Raw genomic sequence first — 14,964 nt, 5'->3', positions numbered from 1 at the left:
AAATTTGATTTCCATTGATAATTTTTGTGTGATTTTGTTGTCAGCACATTCAACTATGTAAAGAACACAGTATTTAATAAGAATTTTTCATTCATTCAGATCTGGGATGTGTTATTTTAGTGTTCCCTTTATTTTTTTGAGCAGTGTATATATATAGTGTAAAACAGTGTTTCTCAAATGGGGGTACAGGTCCCCCTAAGGGTATTTTGGAGTACTGCAAGGAGTACATGAGATTTTTAATAAAATGTTAATTTAAGAAATGTCAGTCATGCATGATTCCTAAAATAATTATACATAATAAGTTATATAAAAATGCAAATGTTAGTTTGATAAACCACATTATATATTAAATATTTATTTTGTTAATCCAATCACTGTAAACTTTTAACTGCTGCAACTGCAATCACATCCACATTTATGTCTGTTCACTGTTTTTCTACCAAAAATGTTTTGCAGTGGTCAGAGGGTTTATTGTTAATAGAAGTTTGAGAACCATTGTTACAAGAGGTTAAAAACTGAAGATAATAGCCTCATAAACATACACTGACCTGAATACTGGGAATAACAGCAAACACACACGGTGTGGCGTAAACTTTTTGTCTTCCATATAGTAGGATCTTTTCTCCTCATGTGTGACAGTAAAGACAAACACACCAGGATCTCGTCATATTCAAATATGCTGGCAGATGTTCACACCTTATATTAAAAAAAGCCTTCAGTGGTTTGTCTCAAACAAACCAAACCAGGTTAAATGTGTTTCCTGTGTGTCTCTCAGGGCAGCGCAGTGCTGAGGCGGTGTCTGATGTCCTCTGAGGGTGAGCTGGCGAGGCTGCAGCGCGCCTGTCTGCAGCTGCTGGATGACCAGCACGGCAAGAGGGCAGCAGCTCAGGTGGATGCAGCTGTCATCCGCATGAGGCGTCAGCAGGTCGACAAGCGAGCCATGCCCTCTGTCCTCCAGCAGGGGGCGTGCAGAGGCCAACTTCCCCTGTCTTGTGTTCAGTAGGGCTGCAGCAAGCATGCAAGTAGACAGGGATGATAGCTTTAAGTGTGTTGTGAGGAAAAGGGAGTGGCTATGTACAAAATGTATCGGTTAAAGATTAATAAAATAGGATTAAAGCATTAAAGTATGAAAGGCGCTATATAAATAAAGTTTGATTGATTGATTGAACAGTTTGTGGTCAAAAGTATATGGACCCCCTTGGTCTCATAGTCTTGAGAACTTTTAGTCTTAGTTTATCATGGTTTGGGTAAGGTCCATTTGTTAAATTAAAAAACATTTTTAATGCTACAGCAAAGCAATTTAAGCGAAGAGTGCTGCCAGCTTTGTAGCAACAGTTTTGGGAATGCCCTTTCCTGTTTCAGATAACCCCAGTGTACGAGGTTAAATTCATTAAGAAATTCTAAGGATTTGTCTCAGATATGTTAAAGGTCCAGGTGTGTACGATTCAGGGATATCTACTGTCAGAAATGGTATATAATATTGATAACTATGTTTTTATTAGTTTATAATCACCTGAAATTAAGAACCATTGTGTTTTTGTTACTTTAGAATGAGCCGTTTATATCAACATAGCCTGACTCACCAGATGTAAACGACAACAAACAACCTCTGAGCTAACAACTTACATGCTGAAACTGCCGTATTTTGACTAAGATTTGGATCCTGCAGGAAGGCATGCCTGTTTTGTTCCTTCAGTAAATTGTTGTAAAGATATAAAACGAATAAAACAACTTGGGAACGCATCCCGGGAAAGCCCAGATTAAATCTTGCACGACTCTCGAGCTGGATCTGTTTTGTGACACGGCCAGTCGGGGTTGATTTGGCACATCTTTTAACTGTGGCAGCGGCATGCACCAGTGCCAATGACTTCACACACGTACTGATCCGTTCCACTTCATACCAGCACCACGAAAACCACATACAGTCAGCAAATAGTCTGTGGTTTCAGTGGGTTAAGTGAGCTCATCCAGCCCTAAAGTATAGTCATGCTTCACCTCTAGGGCTCTGATTATCAAATGATGTTTGTCTTTTTTATCACTAAAAGGTGAATCACACAGTGACATACGACTGTCAGTGTTTTTTGTGGTGTTCTCTTTTGCTGAGCCATTTTAAAGGGGAACTAATGTTTTTTTCAACCTGGGCCCTATTTTCCGATCTACTTTTGTCTAAATGAGTGATAGGATGTTCAATATTTGACATTTCTCCAGTACGAAGCTAGGGCTGACCTGCCTGCAGCCCATGAGCGCGCGCTATATTAAATAATAGGGCAATGGGACAGCGTCAAACGTCAAAATACGTCCACTAAAAGTGCATTTTTTTCACACAGATAGGCTCGGATTGTTAGTATAATTATCCGACAACATAACGGAAAGGAGAAATGAACGTCTGTGTTTACCTTTAGCTGGATTCGGACATGTTCCTCTGCCTGCTGCTGCTCCCTCTCTCTCCTCGTCCGCTCTTCAATTTCAATGAGCTCTGCTCCGTGTACGTCTGTGTACTCCGTGTTCAAATTAATACGGGTGGTCATCAAATTCAAATGGCTCATCCAGATCCAGTTGTTCAAAATCGGGTAAAAATTCAGACATGTTTGTTGTGGCAAGTCAAAACAACACAGTGAAAGTCCGGCTCTCAAATCTCACGTCTCGCGAGATTTGAGTTGTTGCAAGAAGTTACCGTTGGAGTGACCTTACAAACGCCAGGAGTTACTCTGTTTGGAGTAGTCATGGCTGAATTTTTACCCGATTTTGACCAGCTGGATCTGGATGAGCCATTTGGATTTGATGACCGCCCGTATTTATTTGAACACGGAGTACGCAAACGTACACGGAGCAGAGCTCATTGAAAATGAGGAGCAGATGAGGAGAGAGGGAGCAGCAACAGGCAGAGGAACATGTCCGAATCCAGCTAAAGGTAAACACAGACGTTCATTTCTCCTTTCCGTTATGTTGTCGGATAATTATACTAACAATCCGAGCCTATCTGTGTGGAAAAAAATGCACTTTAAGTGGACGTATTTTGATGTTGTTTGACGCTGTCTGAGTGCCCTATTATTTAATATAGCGCACGCTCACGGGCTGCAGGCAGGTCAGCCCTAGCTTCGTGCTGGAGAGATGTCAAATATTGAACATCCTATCACTCATTTAGACAAAAGTAGATCGGAAAATAGGGCCCAGGTTGAAAAAACATTAGTTCCCCTTTAATGACAGTGCTATTTTGCAAGGGCACGGTTGCTGCATCCTGGGCTTAGCACCACCCAAGATGGTTGTGATTGGTTTAAGGACGCACAAACAAGCCAGAGAGTTTTTTCTTTATGGCACAAAGATAAGCAGTGATTCCAGACCTATCTCCACACTGCTGTGATTGCACAGTGGAGCTAAGAATGGACAAACCAAACAGTGGCTCTAGATGGGGCCATTCATGTTTTCACATTGGCCACCATAGTTTTCCTACATACTTGGCACATTTAAACATCGCTTTTAATGTCATGTCTTTATATGTGACAGACAAAATTGTCTTGCTGCAGCACATCCTAGCCACCTGTTTTATCTGGTGTCCAAAAAAATGCCAAGATTTTATTTGCTGTAACCATTTCATCGTGGTCTAATTCGGTTATCTTTACTGCAATTAAACATGACCCTGATAGGAACAATGGCCTTCTGTACAGCTGAAAAACAGAAAAAAAGTATATCTAATGTGATTATCTTATCTAACATCATTATCACATTTCTCAGTGAAAACCATTTATTTACTTATTAAATTAAAGTACTGGAATTCATTTCAAGATATAACTGCCTTTTTTTGTGAGCCAAAACAGCTTTAAAGACCTGTGAATTTAACATGTTTTCTTGCAGATATCTAGTCATGGGACTGCAGGTCACTTGACAGCCCTCCTACCAAACCTAACGTCTTTCATTAAGAAATAAGACATGATTTAATAAACCTGCCCTGTTTTACCATAGTAGACATCACATGTCTTGTCATTCTGTGAAAAAAAAACATGACATACATGGACATTTTATATAGATTTTAACCTAAACGAGAGTGTAGTTCCCTCACAAAGCCCCATTGATTCTCTTTCATCTGAATGGGGCTATTCTCAGCAGGACAGTGAGCCCAGGCAGTAATGTCAAGTCATGGCTGTCACCGGGAGGCTAACAGCGTAACTGAATTATAAGTACTGGGGTGTGGAGATTCCTGGAGCTAAGTGACGGAATATCAAGAGGAGCCAGAGGAGATTTTACCTTCAGATCTCTGCAGCTGAGCCGGCTGAGGAAGCTGAGAAAGCCCAAATAACGCTGGCCGGAAACTGACTCAAAGACGGAGACTTCAGCAGGTTTCTTGTGTTCAAGATGAAGACAGCTGGTGTGTTCCAGTGAATAACAAAAAAGAGACGACGTTAACAGTTGAAGAACTGAGTTGCAAGAATATATTCTCCCTGCAAGACAGAAAAAGTCAGTGATGTCGAAGCTGGTTTGTCCTCTGCTTCTCCTTTGTTTACTTCCACCTGTGGGTAAGTGAACTAAACACGAGTGTGTGTTTGTGTGTTTGTTAGTGTGGATGAATGTACAAAACATGCCTGATATTGCTAACAGAAATACTTATTTGCAGCAATAACTAATAGTAAGGCTAAAACTAATGATTATTTTTATTATTGATTTGTCTACCAGTTATTGAATATAACTGGTAGACGAATCAATAATAAAAATAATCATTAGTTGTGTGGTGATAGAAAATAGTCATGATTGAGCATCACAGTTTCCCAGAGCCCAAGGTGACGTCTTTATACGTCTTGTTTTGTCTGACTAACAGTCAAAAAATCGAAGATGTTCAACTTACTGTGATGTAAGACAAGAAAACCCAGCAAATCCTCACATTTGAGAAGCTGGGTTCAGCCTTTTTTGGGGTATTTTGGCCTGAAAACTCAAGCAATTAATGGATTATCAAACTAGTTGCCTCTGTATCAACAATGAAGGTTTCTGTTTGATACATTTCAGCTTATTCATTAATTCATTTTCTCTTTTCTTTCTTTTTAGCTAATTTTTGAGCTATTTAAATTCAAAGCATCTGTTCCTCCCATCCTGTTTTGGGTCATAATCAAGATGTCACGGCAGCTCCTCTGCAAAATTAAACTCTTTAAAGCCATTTTTTGTGTTAACCAACATGCCTTTCCTTCAGTTCCCCTCTTCTGTTACACCTGTGTGTTCCCCGCCATCTCACCTCTGGACTGCATCAGATACCCTCTCAAGTGTCCACCCGGGCAGGTCTGTCTGTCCAGCAGAGCTGTGGGCCAGAGAGGTGAGGGTGCTTTAAGTCACTTAACAACATTTAAATATATCAAAACTGAGAAAAAGAACTGAGAACGGAAACAGGCGGGGAGAAGTGTAGTTTCTTTTCAGCGTGCCGTTGTGCGAGTCTCTCCCAAAATGTTGTTTCTAACAAACTTGTGATTTTCAGGAGGCTTCCGTGTGGTGTTGTACGAGAAGAGCTGCATCCTGCCCTCCTTTTGTGGAATCACCGGTGAAAAACAGGCCATGGGACTCAACTTCACCTTCACCAATGACTGCTGCAACACACACCTGTGCAACGGAGCTGCAATACCTGCTACCTCCTGCTGGACTGGCACAATACTCACACTTCTTATTTCATATGCCCTTTGGTGAACAGAAAAATATGTGGAAGAGAACTAGTTAAACACAGATGAATTTGCCTTTTCTGCCATCTTAATGGACTGACATTGTACTCAGCGTCTTTTTAGTAACTGTGCACTAATCTGTGCTAAACCATAACCATATCTGTGAGATAGAAAAATAATATTTTTCTCTAATTATTGCTAATGACATCTAAAGACCTGCCCTACTACTTGCAGAGCTGTTTTTGAAGTGTAGAGTGGAAGTGAGTGTAACATCTGTTGCTTATGTTCCCATGATTTAGTATTTTTATACAAACTCTGACAAAATAAACTACCTCTACCCACTTTTCAGTCAAGTTAGTCTCAGAGGGCTCTACAGTGTTGTATGTAAATATGTACACAACGGGCCTCATGCAGGAAGCGATATCTGAACACATTTTCTCTTATTTTTATTTGTATCCCTAATTTGTTCTTACTTTATTTCTACCCATTGACTTATGGGATTCACCAATATTTTCTTAATTTTGCTGTTCTGTGGTCGAGAGCACTCTTACCTAGATAAGAAAAAAAAACCCATCTTGTTCTTCACAGTTCTCAATTTGTTTGTCCAACACAAGGAAACATAAGTTACATATATATGAGGAACATTTAAAAAATGGACAAACATCACAAAATCAAATTTAGATTAAATCTTAGAATAACTATAATGATTAGATTATTAAACTGTGATTTCAGTTACTGTGCGCTCCTCTGCTGACCAGTGCTGGAATGTAACTAATTACATTTGCTCAATTCTGTACTTAAGTACAAATTTGAGGGACTTTTACTTTACTTGAGTATTATAATCTCATGCAGCTTCCTCCCTCTACTTCACGACACTTCAGATGAAAATATTATACTTTTTACTCCAATACAATTATTTGATAACTTTAGTTACTTTAGATAATAAGATTTTTGCACTTAAACTATATGAAAATGTACAAGTGCAGCTAAAACAATTAGTCAGTTGATTAGAAAATTAATTGGCAACTACTCTGATAATCTTTCAAGTTATTTTTCATGCAAAAATATTCCATGGTTCCAGCTTCTCAAATATGAGCACTTGCGGCTTTTCCTTTTAATTATTTTGATTTATTAAATTGATTTAAAATCTTCTGCATTAAGTACTTTTAATACTTGAATACATTTTCCTGATTTTTACTGACTTTTACTTAAGTAACATTTTCAATGCAGGATTTTTTCAGGTAAGTTATTAGCACTTCTACTTAAGTACTTCTTCTAAGTAAAGCATGTAAATACCTCATCCACCACTGCTGCTAACAAACCATACAGCTTCGCAAATGTTATGCCATAGCTGGGTTTTCCATGGTACTGACACTCTGGAAAATCATGTTTAAGTTGTTTAAGTTTATCAATACCCTGATTTTGCTACTTTTATTTGAGGCATCTCTCCAACTCTTGGGCATATGACACAGTATTTGCACATGGCACATCACATGCCGTTATGAAGTGTTTAGGGGCGTTACGTATGCTGAAAGGGTAACTCATGCTCAAGTGGCACACCTAAGAAAGAACAGATTTGGATGGTTAAGAACATTTGCTGCATCTACAGCTGACTTCTCTTAATAGAAAATTAAGAGAAAATATAAGAGAAATTTAAGAAAATGTTGCTGCATTGAGGCCCAATGTGTCATATTTACCTTCCTTCCTTAGACCCTCCACTACGAAAAAGAAACACACTCCACCAAAAGAGCATGTAGCAGAATTCAATGTAAATATGGTTGGTGTAAATCAGTGATTTTACCCAAATGAAATCACACACAATTTTAGTGCTACACATGTGACCAAAGTTAAACAGTTTCACCTAAGACTGTGAACTATTACTGAGACCCTCAACATGGCCACAGTGAAAGCTGTGCTTGGACTGAAGACCTCCACCAACTTGACCTGACCTCTGTACTATGAGCAGAGCTTCAATTAGCACAGGCAGTAATAAAAAGGTAAAGAACAGGCTAAGTTGTTACAGGTAAATGACACCAAGGCTGTAGCCATGGAGTCAACACTGGGGTGAGGGACCAAATCTGCCAGGGGGTCTAGAGTTCTGGGGTCCCCCAGTCCCCATCCCCAAAGAAAATAAACTTCCAAATTGAAAAGTGATTTCCTACTACATGATTTGTCATAAGCAAGCACAGTTATACAGTGTACTGATGTGCAATAAATGAAAGCTACTACTGTCGACATAAAGTACACATGCAGCACAACATAAATGATTAACGATTTAACAATCCCATTACATTCTTGTTTTCCAAGAACTAGAACTGGTAGCAGTATTAATATTGGCAATTTGTTTATTTGGGATCATGATTACATTTGCTCATGAGCATTTTGGATGATTAACATATCAGTGCTGGTTAGGAAGAGATTGTTTTAAAAAGTACAAGTGAATGAACTGAAAGTAAACACGCACCAAATTGTGAAATGATTAATAAATCAATTGTTCACCCACTGTATACAAACAGTAGTCCTTGTGTTACAGATCATTTGAGAATTACTTGTACATGTACAACACCTGAGCAATGCTTGTGCACACTGGCATGAAGAATGAAAGACATGTATTATTATATCCTCGTACTCATCTGATCTGTGTAAAATTGGAGCACAACACAAATGATCTTTGTTCATTATTTAAAAGGCACAGACAGTTCTTGCCTAAAAATGTGAACATTATGTTGTTTATTAGTAATTTTATTTATGTGTTGACAAAATTGTATAAGAAATATTTTTTGGACCCAATGTTTTTATTTGATCAAGTAGAATGCATTGTTATATTTACTGTAACTTTTTTAAATAATCCAGTTAACCAGAACAAAAATAAATGAATATGTGAATGATGACAACTACAAAATCAGACCTTGTGGCTCTAAATGTATCCCTTTTGAAAAGTGTGATGGGTTAAAATTAACTTCCTCCGGATTTACACAATAAAACATTAATTTTTAAAGTTTGTAAATTAATTGCAAAGAAATCTGATAATTGATTAATCGGTCTGAGTCTTTTTTTGTTTGTTTGTTTTAAATAAAAACTCTCTGATTCCAGCTTCTTAAATGTGAATATTTTCTGGTTTATTTAGTTTTTATTTACTGTGACAACAAACTGACTTTTTTTTGGGTTGTGGACAAAACAAGAAATTTCTGGAAAGAGTGATCGTCGTATTTCACAATTTCCTGCCATTTTATAGACCAAACAAGGAATCAATTAATCGATAAAACAATCAACAGATGAATCACAGTTTAAATGTTTTTTTTTAAATAAAGATTGACACTATTTTTTCACATTTTTCACAGCGGGTATTTTGACTTTTCATCGCATATAATAACATTAATTACAGCGGTGCTCCTTTTAAATGTTCCGGTGAGCTCACCGGAAATTGGCTCCCCTAAATGGAGAGGAGCCATTAGTTCCACTTGTGCTTTTGAGAATTTTGTTTCCGTTTGCCAGCTCCTCGCGGCCAGGTGTTGTTAATTTGGCTCAAACTAAGGAGAACATTATCAGTGATAATACTCGTAAGTTAAGGTTGAATTTTTAAGTCTAAAACTTAAATTAAAACCTAAAACTTCCGGGTATGGTTTACCTGTCACTGTTGTTTGTACTGCCACTATTGTCTGCTGATGGAGGACCGTCTGAGGCTTTTAACCAATCGACCCAGGTGATGAGAAAGGTTTCCCGGAGAGAAACACCGATTCTACGGCCGCCGTACCTGCGCCTCCCCGTGTTTGTGGACTCGAGGCTGCCGCTGGTGGAGAAAGAGCATTTCTCTCCATCCAAAGGTACCGGACAGGAGCCTTTACCCGAGCCCGTCCGGGAGATCCTGCTGCCGATTCGGGCCAGCACCAGCCCGCCAAGCACTTCGGGTGTTTCCGTGAGGACTTCGTGCAGGCTCAAGAAGATGCTCGTGCAGGTGCAGAGGGGCATGCTGGGCCCCGGTGAACCAGACTCTCACCTCAAACTGGGGACCTGCCAAACCAGTAGATCCACGAGGGACTACCTTTATTTTGAGTATGACCTTGGCCTGTGTGGAACCGAACGCACGGTGAGTTTTAACGATAGCCTGATATTTGCCGCCATGCTAACAGCGTGGCTCTTACTTGCTTTGCCCGGGGGCTTTTTTTCAAAATGAGGGGCCAGTTAATAAACAAACATGTATAATATCTATCAGATAGAATGAATAAAGGAGGCAAACCCAGGTGTGCGCAGGGGTGTTTCTGGGATTTGGGGACATTTGGGGCTTAGCTGGGACATTTGTTGGCGGTCCATGGGATTCTCCTCAGGCTTTTTTATTTTGAATTTATAAACAAGCTCTATTTCAATGTTGTTTTTTGCACTCTTGCACCTTTTACATTCAAAGTACAAAACAATTGTCTGTGTGAATGGAATTATTTTGATTGTGAATAAGAAAATGGTCAGTGGGCCACTAGGCACCATATGTGGCCCACTAAGGGTTGCAATCTTGGTCAATTGGTTGATTCACCACCTTGGTCCAAACTGAAATATCCCCACATCTATGTGATGGATTGGCACCAGATTTGGTATGGACGTTTATGGTTCCCAGAAGATGAATCCTACTGACTTCGATGATCCCCTGACCTTTCCTTCAGTGCCACCAGCAGGCTGAAATTTTTACTTATCCTATGAAATATCCCAACATCTATGTGATGGATTGGCATCAAATTTGGTACAGATGTTCATGGTTCTAAGAGGATGACTCTCACTTACTTTGGTGATTCCCTGACTTTTACTCTAGAGCCATCATGATGCTAACATTTGGGGTTTTGAGTGTCAACTAGAGCTGCAACAATTACTCCATTAAACAATTAACTGATCGTCAGGGAATTAATCAGGAACTATTTTGACAATCAACTAATCAGTTAAGTCATTTTGCAGGCAAAAATGCTAAAATATTCACAATTCCAGTTTCTCAAATGTGGGAAGTTGCATATGACAGTGTATGGAATTTAGTGGGTTGGCAAAACAAGACATGTAGTGATGTCACCTTGGGCTCAAAGATGTTTTGCTCTTTTTCTAATATTTTCTCGACCAAATAGGCAGTTCAGCAAGAAATTAAACAGAAAGTTGCAGCCCTAATCTCAACAACTACTGGATGGATCTGCTTTTAATTTTGGTACACATTAATTTAAAAAAAAATAGAACAGGCTGCAGTGAGAGTCTCTCTCCATGGGATATTTAAAAATAGCAGCTTTGTGCATTTAGTCCTTCTCAGGCAAGCCCAGGGGTTTAGTGTTGCTGGAGCCCACAGGAGCGACGCTCTGCAACGCTTTTCTTTCCTCCAAATGAGGATTAGAATAATTGCCGTTCACATAACCCAGTCAAAATTAATATTTTCAAATGCTTGAAGATCCACTCATTACTAAAGTGTTTGTCATATAAAAACTAATGGAAAGATCAAAGTTGTCACAGTGAAATTTAAGGGGTGCTGGTGGATTCACGTTGTCAGCTCTGTATTGAGTAACATTACAAGTTCATGTTCCACCTTTAAAAGTCGCCGGCAGTCGCCCCAGTGTTATTTAAATTATTTTCTTCCACTCCAGCTGCTGTGAGAGGCAGCAAAACATCCTTTCATTTTATAGTTACAGTTTACTAATAAAACTCTCCACAGTATGAACAGTGGTTACATGAGCCTCAAAACCAGACACAGGAGTGACCGTCCTCTACTGACCAATCAGACTGCAGTGTTCACAGCTCCACCTTTTATACCAGATCTGTGTGCTAGGTACCCCAACAGAGGGGGGACCAAAAATGGGGACGGCTGAACCAAAAAGCTGAACCAAACTGTACCGTACTGCTCGGTGGAAACGGGACTTTTGTCTGACCTTACAGAGCTGCTAGCATTGCTGTTAACTCTTAGTCATGTTAAAGTAATATTAATCCTTTAGCTGATTGTTTTGTTGATTTGGTTTCAATTGTTTCCTCTTTTTTTTTGCAGATAATTAATAACCAGGTGGCCTATTCAAACACGCTACAATACGACCCACCAAGGCTCCGAGGACCAATCAGGCGAGCTGTGCCCTTCACCCTGCCTGTTGCATGTTATTATAACAGGTGAGGCTGGAACCAGACCAGAAAGCATTCTGTACCAACTTCTGTCAACCTTACAACATAGAAACAGCTGTATTTACCTGAACAATGTGTTTAACTGTTCAGGTACCAGTACTCCTACAAAATTGGCTACACACCAAAGATGAGGATGCGCAAGATCTTCACAACAATGGCGAACAGTGCAAAGTTCATTCTGTCTCCACGAAATGGTAAAACCTGCAAAAATGTATGTTTTTATCAGCTGATTTCTACGGACTCTCAAAGGTCTCGAAAAGCTTTAGAATTCTAGAATACATTCAGATGTTTCGGAAAGTGGATTGGTGGCCATAGTGGTCCCAAAAAGAAAAATATATTTTTATGATTGTTATTTAGATCTTTTCATCCTAAACAAAATAAAATATGGTTTTGCTTTTCTTTAGTAAATCCACTGAAACTAAACTTTCAGTAAATGTGTCAACTCCAAAATGTGCTCTATCAAACAGTAAAGAAACTCATTACGATATTAAATACAAATTTTGGGTTTAAAGCAATTCTCATCTGGCCTTTTAGACTTTTTAAAAATCGCTCAGTCCTTGCATTTGAATTTTGGAAACCTGAGGCCATATTCACAAACATTCTGAGAATTAAAGAATTTTTAGTGAGGAGTCCTAGCTTGGGGTGGTTTAGGAAAGTTCTCAGAGCAACTATGAGCAAAGAAAGGACAGAAATTTAATCTTAGTGAGGAGGTGTGGCTGACCCCTGTTGCAAGGTATCATGCGTTCTGTTAACAGATGTGACTGGTTGTCACAGACACGCCCTTTTGTGATCCTGCAAGGTGAGGACACCCAGTGGAAATGAAATGAACTGCATCAAATTATGAGACTGAAAGTGTTGTCATTTTGCTGATGGAAGGTTGAGACAGACTCAAGTCATCACTGCTGCACTGTTGCATTTTTCCAGTTTCTCAAATATCGTAGTATTATGATCAAAACTTTTTTAATAGCGTTAGGTGGGCAATGTGAAATTAAACGCACACATTATCCCTGCACGATCTGATCTGTAGCATTTTATTTACTTACTGTCATCCAGAGTTCGGAGCATATTCCTCTGACCTGTTTCCACCATTTTCTCCTCTGCCAAAGAAACCCTTAAGCCTCTTGAAAGTCCTCCTCATTACTTCTAACAGTTTTTCACCTTAGGAGCTCTTCTAAGGTCTAAGATGCTCTTTGAATAACTTTTATCTTTACAAGGACCTAGTCTTAACTTTAAGGGGAATTCTAGGAAAACATTCGAAATTCTAAGACTTTTTGTAGAATTTCATCACAAGGAGCAACTGTTTGTACTAGGAAGCTTTGTGAATACGACCCCTGGACTTCTTTTGAGTGCATAAGTGAAGACGAATGCTGTTGCTGTTCTCATTGTCTGACTGCTTCCTTCTGTCTTCAGCTCAATGGGAAAGGCTTTCCCCGTCAGATCAATACGTGCTCGGGAAACCCATGTACTTTGAGGCACAGGCTCCGGCCATGTCTCAGAATGAAAGACTCTACGTCCACTTGTGTTACGCAACTCCTGAGAAGTCCCACACTTCCACGCCTCAGTTTCCAGTCGTGAAAAACTTTGGGTAATAAACACCTCACTCTCACATAAACTGAAGACCTTGAGTTGTATCGTCACTTTATTTTATTTAAAAAGAAAAGACTGTGTATAAAAACAGCATCATTTATGGTCAGGTTTTCTCCCCCTCTGATAAAGGTGTATGGTTGAAAGCAGGGACGGTCGCTCCAGATTCATCCCATACAAAAACAACGCTGTGAGATTCTCTGTGGATGCCTTCTTGTTCAACGGATTGACAGGCCAGGTGAGCATAGATGCTAGAAGTTATTATAATTTTTTGCTTCATATTGTCTGGTGTCTGTTTTGAATACAGTGCTCAAAGTCTGTTAAAGGTTTCACTGATGGGAAATGTTGTGATCTGATCTCCTGCAGCAGCTCTACATGCACTGCTCCATGTCTGTGGGGCGTTCTGTCCCCACACCGACAGCCAAGTCCTGCAACTACGACACAAAAACAAAAAGGTATGGTTTTTTTCCATATAGGTATTAAATGAGAAATAAGAAGTTCAAATGTGCTGTGCAGTTCTTGAAACTAAAGGGATCAACTCATTACTGTTTTTCTCAGATGGGTTGAGCTGTATGGACCAGCCTCAGTGTGCACCTGCTGCGACTCCAACTGTAGCTCCGCTGCATCCACGGGTGAGTCTTTGCTTCCTTAATTTTCCACAGCTGGATAAATTATATTCTGTCAGCATATTAAAAGAAATTGAAATATTAAACCAACAATGACTTGATCCTACTAAGGAGTGATGTCTGTGCAGTCACAGCCCGATGAAACTTATATTCTCCGTGCCATGCAGCTCCATTTGCAGATGATTAAAACCATAACTGTGGCACTGGGTGACATGTTCCTTTACTACCCTGAACACATGCACTATGGTGTATTTTGACTCATCTCACCACACCACCATAAATACCCAGTAGTGCACCAGGAGGTGTATTTAGTCACAACTGTAAATGGTTCCCAAATGCTTCATTTACTTCTGCTGGAGTAGTGTTTGCTGAAAACTGTAGTGCTCATCTGTTTGAATGATTTATGTCTTGAGTAGGAGCAAATGGGCTCAGAGCTCAGTCACAGACGGGTTAGAGGAGTCAAAGTATTGAGGCACTGACCAACAGCCGAAATACATGAGGCATGGACGTGTAATATAGGTGGAGTGAAGATTCTGTCTTTGGTGTGTGTGTGTGTGTGTGTGTGTGTGTGTGTGTGTGTGTGTGTGTGTGTGTGTGTGTGTGTGCACTGAGTTTTGCCAAGTACCAATGCAGCTGATTTTGCAGGGTTTGGGAGTGTAGGCTATATGAAGTGGTACTGAATGAATGAACTGGATCGTTTTAACTACAGGATGCATTGATTTGATTTATTTTCTTTATTTTAAACAAGGTATTTTTATTGGTAATTCAATAAAGATGCACAGAGTATTAATAAACAAACGCAGAACCAGTGAGGACAGAAAAGACAACTCCAACCATCAACCCAGGAACAAATAGAGAAAGCCAAACCAGTCAAAGGAAATCCAATAGAGAAGGGAGAAAAGTAAATTAAAAAAAGAAATATATATTTTTATATATATATATATATATATATATATATATATATATATATATATATATATGTGTATATATGTATA

At 39.3% G+C, this 14,964-nt stretch overlaps 3 protein-coding genes across 3 annotated transcripts in view; all 3 read left to right on the top strand.

Annotated features, from left to right (window-relative positions):
* ccdc105 (coiled-coil domain containing 105) overlaps nt 1–1,783 on the top strand; it is a 10,710-nt gene extending 8,927 nt beyond the window's left edge. Inside the window, exon 8 of the mRNA XM_050047789.1 lies at nt 776–1,783. Within this exon, the coding sequence (XP_049903746.1) occupies nt 776–1,003 (228 nt within the window). The 3' untranslated portion in view covers nt 1,004–1,783. The remainder of the gene's footprint in view (nt 1–775) is intronic.
* Nucleotides 1,784–4,322: 2,539 nt separating this feature from the next.
* lypc (ly6 domain containing, pigment cell) lies at nt 4,323–5,974 on the top strand. Its single transcript, XM_050047790.1, has 3 exons — nt 4,323–4,511; nt 5,177–5,296; nt 5,456–5,974. The coding sequence occupies exons 1-3, from the start codon at nt 4,460–4,462 to the stop codon at nt 5,659–5,661; spliced, it is 378 nt and encodes a 125-aa protein (XP_049903747.1). The 5' UTR covers nt 4,323–4,459; the 3' UTR covers nt 5,662–5,974.
* A 3,188-nt stretch (nt 5,975–9,162) lies between these two features.
* Nucleotides 9,163–14,964, top strand: part of zp3d.2 (zona pellucida glycoprotein 3d tandem duplicate 2) — an 8,309-nt gene continuing 2,507 nt past the window's right edge. Inside the window, exons 1-7 of the mRNA XM_050046893.1 lie at nt 9,163–9,720; nt 11,632–11,747; nt 11,850–11,953; nt 13,170–13,344; nt 13,476–13,581; nt 13,710–13,798; nt 13,902–13,975. Of these exons, the coding sequence (XP_049902850.1) occupies nt 9,253–9,720; nt 11,632–11,747; nt 11,850–11,953; nt 13,170–13,344; nt 13,476–13,581; nt 13,710–13,798; nt 13,902–13,975 (1,132 nt within the window). The 5' untranslated portion in view covers nt 9,163–9,252. The remainder of the gene's footprint in view (nt 9,721–11,631; nt 11,748–11,849; nt 11,954–13,169; nt 13,345–13,475; nt 13,582–13,709; nt 13,799–13,901; nt 13,976–14,964) is intronic.

Source organism: Epinephelus moara, chromosome 6 (genome assembly GCF_006386435.1).
Source record: "Epinephelus moara isolate mb chromosome 6, YSFRI_EMoa_1.0, whole genome shotgun sequence".
NCBI classification, from domain to species: domain Eukaryota; kingdom Metazoa; phylum Chordata; class Actinopteri; order Perciformes; family Serranidae; genus Epinephelus; species Epinephelus moara.
Note: the sequence above shows the minus strand (reverse complement) of the source record. Positions and strands in the feature narration are given on the sequence as shown.

Bases quoted from the DNA above. Each gene is read 5' to 3' on its own strand.
- lypc (XM_050047790.1), top strand. From the start codon at position 4,460: ATGTCGAAGCTGGTTTGTCCTCTGCTTCTCCTTTGTTTACTTCCACCT. The intron at 4,512-5,176 runs GTAAGTGAACTA...CCTTTCCTTCAG, and splicing joins TTGTTTACTTCCACCTGTGG to TTCCCCTCTTCTGTTACACC. The intron at 5,297-5,455 runs GTGAGGGTGCTT...TGTGATTTTCAG, and splicing joins CAGAGCTGTGGGCCAGAGAG to GAGGCTTCCGTGTGGTGTTG.